Genomic DNA, 5,967 nt, shown 5'->3' with positions numbered 1-5,967 from the left:
ACACAACCACATAACTATTATGGTTAAAAGGCTTAAAATAACTTGTCACTGATCTCCATGCTCATATTCATCATCCCCATCTGTTGTTATGTGATAATGTAAGTGCAGTCTTCAAGAGCAAAAATCTAGTAATCAGTATAGTACCAGGTCGAAAAACATTGCATTGAACTTTCACTTCATTTGAGAACATGTTGAATATGGAGCACTTAAAATCGCATGTGTCTTCTATGGATCAATTAGTTGATATCTTCACTACACCGCTACCAAATGATCGCTTATCTCTTCTTCGAACCAAGCTTGAAGTTCGTCCCGTCCTAGAGCTTGTGGGGGGCTAACAACGTGTTAAATACATTCAATGTTATAGGAGTTCTCTTTGAACTCATCAACCGAATATTTCTTAGTCTTTTGTATATAGTTATATAGTTCCGTATTTTTTTGATTCCTCTGTTTATAAATACGTTTGTAATTCTCTTTATCAAATAACTTTTTATAAAAATGGAAGGTTGGACTAAAACCTCGAGAAAAATAGATAAGACAAGAGAAGATTTTTACACTTTTGTCATGATTGAATTGGGAAACCGTTTACCTCGAACCATTGGACCATTTGTGTAATCTCCTTGCTCTATTTTAAATAAGCGATCCCAAACACCCCTTACTCTTTAAATCTATCGGTCATTATTACGCGTATACAGGACGGATACAATCCTAAATCACCATCGATATCTTCAAGGCCTTTCTCGCATCCCTTTACTCTCAAAAATCTTTTAGAACCACCGAGCCCCGCCGCCATTTCTACAGCCGCCGGTGCCGCTGGTAAGCGTTAATGTTATCGTAAACGCTCACATGGGAAGGAACTACTGGATGGATAGAAGCTTTTAGGTTTCGTTTGCTAATTCCCTCTTTTTTGTCATATTCTTCGATTTCTAGGGTTTCGTAATTGATCAAAATCTGCCAAACTTTTGGTACTTGATTCGATTATACATTGATTTTTATTTTCTTGTTTTCTCGTATTCCGATCTGTGCCTGTTGACCTCGAATTACGTATAGTTCCGCCTTCGCACAAAAAAGTAAAAAGATTGAGAATTTTTTAAATTTCTAGGGTTAGGGTTTTAGAGAGGTAAAATTTTGTTTTCTTTTATATATGAACAAGTATATGGCGGCAGGAAGACATGGAGGATACCGTGATAACGAATTTAGGGAGCGTGAATCTGATATCGATGTGTCTAAGCGGGAACTTTCTTATTCTAAAGGGGACTACGACCGTGTAAGGAATGGTAGTAACCAGGGTTATGAGAGGGGTAAGAATCTGGTCCGCCATAGTAGAGGCGGTGGTAGGGCTAAAGAAAGGGAGTCGGTGAATGGCGGTGGTGGTGGTTATCGGAGTTATTCAGGAGGAAGTGGCGATGGTGGAGGTTCAAGGCATGGTGATTATGGCCTCAGAGTTGGGGATCGTGAACCTGGGGAGTTATCTAGTGAGAGTGGTTCTGACGAAGGTGTTGATTTGGAAATCAATGGTAAGAACAGTGATGATTCTAAAATGGAGAATAATTCCCAATCTTCTTTGTATAGCAAGAAGAGAAAGTTCTCACCAATTGTTTGGGACAGAGATGATAAGGAAGCTAATACTACCCTTACCCTCCCTCCTCCACCTCCAGTTCCTAAATCACACCATAGATCACCTAACTTTGTTCCTCCAGATGTACAAAATGCAGAAAGTAACAAGCTTCAGAGTCCACATCAGTCTCCAGGTAATACTCCAGTTGATATTGGGAAGCAAAAGCATGATTCTTCTGGATTTGAACCCCGTGTTGGTCTATCTTCTTCCCCTGTCCAGGAAGATCATGTAGGCTTATCTTCTTCTCCTCCCCAGGAAGACATTATTGGGAATGCAGGTCAACCAGATGATGAAGAGTACATGCCTGCACGTACTATAAGATCCTCTCGATGGGCAAATGATGCCAATTCTCCAGCTGATGAAGGTCAACTTTCTGATGCATCTGTTGAAGTTAGATCACAAAAGCAGTCATCAAGTCCAGAGGCTGGGGAGCATCATAGAGAAGCTTCATTGGAGTCAAATGAAGATAGAGAAGGTTACAATGTTGGATCTTTAAGTGTGGATGGTGATTACGATTATCCTGACAATGATTTGGAAAGGAAGGACTACATGGAGATAGATGATGATATCAAGAAAGATGGTGTTAGTCTAAGCCAATCAGAATCAGAATCTGATTCAGAGAGTGAAGATAATACACCACCAGCTCCTCAAAGAAGTGTGAATATGCTGCAAGGATGTAGAAGTGTCGATGAGTTTGAGAGATTAAACAAAATAGATGAAGGAACTTACGGGGTTGTGTACAGAGCCAAAGATAAAAAAACAGGAGAAGTAGTCGCATTAAAGAAAGTCAAAATGGAGAAAGAAAGAGAAGGGTTTCCTTTGACTTCTCTAAGGGAAATAAACATTCTTCTTTCATTCCATCATCCTTCAATTGTGGATGTGAAGGAGGTGGTTGTTGGGAGCAATCTTGACAGCATTTTCATGGTTATGGAATACATGGAGCATGATCTGAAGGCATTGATGGAGACAATGAAACAGCCTTTTAGCCAGAGTGAAGTTAAATGCCTTATGCTTCAGTTATTGGAAGGAACACAATACCTTCATGATAATTGGGTTCTTCATCGTGATTTAAAGACTTCAAATTTACTTTTGAATAATCGAGGTGAGTTGAAGATTTGTGACTTTGGATTGGCTCGACAATATGGGAGTCCTTTAAAACCCTACACTCATTTGGTGGTGACTCTTTGGTACAGGTAAGAAGCAGTATATGGTAATATTTCACTTCATTTTAAATGCAAATTTGTCTTTTTTGCTACATCATGTGCATTTGTTACAATCTTTAATCATATTTTTGCATTAAAACTACACTTGGAATGTTTCTTTTCTCCCCCCATCAAGTCATGTATGGATGCATAAGGTCTGTTTCTTTATTAGACTGAATAAACCATCTGAACGAGACTAAATGACCCTTTTACCCTTACTTTCAAAATTAATTAACTATATTCATCATTTGGAAAAATTACCTAAATATAGCATTGCATTTTCATTTCCTTTTGAAAATCTTTCCAAAAATAGCATTGTATTTTTTAACCAACAAATATAGCGTTGTATGTTCATTTTTTTGAAATGCTACCCAAATATAATATTGCATTTTATTTTTTATTTTTGAAGATCTTCCTAATTCTTGCATGGCACTTTCGTTATTTTTGAAAAACTACCCAACTATGGCATTGTGCTTTCAACCTTTTTTTTTTCTTAAATTACGCAAATATAACATTTCATTCTCATTTTTTTTTGAAAAAAAACCCAAATATAACATTGCTGATTTAGTGTTTTTAATCTCACCAAGGCATACCATTGTATTCCTCCCCCCCCCCCCCCCCCCCCCCCCCCCCCCCCCCCCCCCCTTATTTATTTATTTTAATGAAAATCTTCATAAATATAGCATTGCACTTTCATTTTTTACAAAACTACCTAAATATAGCATTGTATTTTAAAAAAACTACCCAAAATTCATCACTTATTAAGTTGTTAATCCATGAATTCAAAAACAAGAATCAGTTTTGGTTTCATAATCTTATTTGGTGTTTTTTTTTTTTTTTTTTTTTTTTTTTTTTTTTTTTTTTTTTAAATTTAATTAATAATAGGGCACCAGAACTTCTTTTGGGAATAAAAGAATATTCTACAGCTATTGACATGTGGTCTTTGGGTTGCATCATGGCTGAACTCTTATCCAAACAACCGTTATTCAATGGGAAAACAGAGTTTGACCAGCTTGACAAGGTAAGTTTGACCATATTTTATTATTGATAATAATATTTAATTGGTCTTTAGTTAGTGTGACTAAATGAGTAAATGATTGCAGATATTCAAAATACTTGGGACACCAAATGAGACAATATGGCCCGGTTTCTCTAAGCTTCCAGGGGTGAAGGTGAACTTTGTGAAGCATCAGTAAGTGTCGAGTTTCTTGAATTAAATATTTAATGTTAAATTAAATCTTTCAAATTTTCTTATTTTTGCCACTGTTTTCCCAGGCGTCCAGCTTTGGGTGATTTTCTGGTCTGCCTTTCTAGCTTCCATTGGTGACCTGACCAATTTAGTTTTACCAAAACTACCCTTGGTTTTATTTACCATTTTCTCTTTTTCTTTTTTCTTTTCTCAGGTATAATTTATTAAGGAGAAAATTCCCAGCAACATCTTTCACTGGATCCCCTGTCCTTTCTGATGCTGGCTTTGATTTGTTGAATAAACTTCTTACTTATGACCCTGACAAGGTATTATTATTATTATTATTATATACTCCATTTTATTAATTAAAAAGTTTTTTTTTTTTTAATAAATAAAATTTGGGATTTATGCAGAGGATAACAGCTGAAGCAGCTTTAAACCATGAATGGTTTCGGGAAGTTCCTCTTCCAAAGTCTAAGGATTTTATGCCAACTTTTCCAGCTCAGCATGCACAGGACAGGTATCTTATCTTAACTCTAGATTTTCACAATTTTATTAAAAAGACAAAAATGCCCTCTCACTTTTTTTTTTGTAGGCGTGCGCGGAGGGTAATGAAGAGTCCAGATCCCTTAGAGGAGCAGCGTCGGAAGGAGCTTCAACAAGCTAAATTTGGTACAGGTGGTTTGTTTGGCTGATAAGGGTAAATTGGACATTTTAGAGCCCATGAACATGACATGACACCCAATTGGGTTTAAGATATATTATTATTATTATCATCCATCATGCTATGATGTTTTTTTTTTTTTTTTAAAATACACATCATTTGGGTGAATGCATAGCTTAGAGGTTGACTTCTTTATTATGCAAGTTTGACTTTTTAGTGGAAGGTTCTGTTTTGTGTTCTGTATGTAACATATATTTTAAGTTGTAAACAATAACAGTTTAATACACTACCATATAGTAGGGGAATTATTATGGGTTTATTTTATTTTGTTAATCCACGTGTCGCATGGAGATAGAGTGCTAGCTAAAACTTTTTCATTCATGGAGTATTTTTTTTTTTTTTTTGAAGGTCAGAGTAACAATAACAATTTTTAGTATAAAACATCCTTTTTGCCTTGTTGATGTTTTGGATGCCTTTTGCCTTCGCATTTTTGCAGCTTGGAACTTAATAACATATTTTCGTCTATTTTTACAATCTACAGGTACTTTTTGTCCCTTTATGCTTAAAAAATATAATATGTATTTTTTCTTATTAAAAAAATATAATATATATTATTCTTTATAAAATGCTACATGATTTTTATTAAATTCTACTCTTGTTTTCTTAAAAAATATAATGTTCAAATCTTAAGTTATGTAAATCACGAAAATTTTGAGATATAATCAAGTAATGTATAGAAAGAATATTAGAATTCTAAGTTGTATTTATTATAATATGAAAATGAAAATTTATTCTAATTATAGGCCGACTCCGCATGATCACTGAATTTCTAATGAGCCAATTGTGTCTGAATCGTTGGTCCATCTTAATCTGGGAAAAAACTATTAAGGGGTTGGATTGTTGTGAAAACATACGTTGATTACTTCTTTTGTACACTTTATTTTTTTCTGATTTAACATGGTATATATATGTTTCTACTTATTAGTTTAAGACAAATATCAAAACTAAGTTAACATAAAAGATATTTATTGCAACATTTTCTGACTGATATACCGTGTTAGTTGAATTATGCAGAGTTATTATCATGGGATGGTTTAAGATATGTTGGTAAAAGTTCTATTGTTTATAGTTTAATAAAAAAAAAACTATTAAAAGAAACTAATGAGGACAAAAAAGTAGGGGATTTGAAGACTTTGTAGACAAATGTTGACCATATTTTTTTGATTCGAGAAGCCCATATCATGCATTTTACTCAAATAGCCAATGAAATATCACACTCAAGAAATAATCTAAGTTG

The 5,967-nt window shown here is 34.5% G+C and overlaps 1 protein-coding gene across 4 annotated transcripts; it reads left to right on the top strand.

Moving 5' to 3' along the window:
* Positions 1-652: 652 nt before the first annotated feature.
* On the top strand, positions 653-4,989 carry LOC111918323 (cyclin-dependent kinase G-2). 4 transcript variants are annotated; one of them, XM_042897565.2, is made up of 8 exons: positions 657-813; positions 1,164-1,748; positions 1,835-2,808; positions 3,703-3,838; positions 3,921-4,009; positions 4,221-4,332; positions 4,420-4,526; positions 4,602-4,989. In XM_042897565.2, exons 2-8 carry the CDS (start codon positions 1,359-1,361, stop codon positions 4,699-4,701), a joined length of 1,908 nt encoding a protein of 635 aa, XP_042753499.1. In that variant the 5' UTR covers positions 657-813; positions 1,164-1,358; the 3' UTR covers positions 4,702-4,989. The 4 variants fall into 4 exon arrangements, 2 of the variants coding, with proteins under 2 accessions (XP_023769769.1, XP_042753499.1); XR_002859179.3 differs by lacking the exon at positions 4,602-4,989 and adding an exon at positions 4,093-4,106 and having other exon boundaries at positions 653-2,808; XR_002859178.3 differs by lacking the exon at positions 4,602-4,989 and adding an exon at positions 4,093-4,117 and having other exon boundaries at positions 654-2,808; positions 4,420-4,457.
* Positions 4,990-5,967: the final 978 nt, after the last annotated feature.

Source organism: Lactuca sativa, chromosome 8, assembly GCF_002870075.4.
Source record: "Lactuca sativa cultivar Salinas chromosome 8, Lsat_Salinas_v11, whole genome shotgun sequence".
Taxonomy (NCBI): domain Eukaryota; kingdom Viridiplantae; phylum Streptophyta; class Magnoliopsida; order Asterales; family Asteraceae; genus Lactuca; species Lactuca sativa.
The sequence above is the reverse complement of the archived record's forward strand: the minus strand, read 5'-3'. Positions and strand labels throughout refer to the sequence as shown.

Bases quoted from the DNA above. Each gene is read 5' to 3' on its own strand.
- LOC111918323 (XM_023914001.3), top strand. From the start codon at position 1,142: ATGAACAAGTATATGGCGGCAGGAAGACATGGAGGATACCGTGATAAC. The intron at 3,839-3,920 runs GTAAGTTTGACC...AAATGATTGCAG, and splicing joins AGTTTGACCAGCTTGACAAG to ATATTCAAAATACTTGGGAC. The intron at 4,010-4,220 runs GTAAGTGTCGAG...TTCTTTTCTCAG, and splicing joins GTGAACTTTGTGAAGCATCA to GTATAATTTATTAAGGAGAA.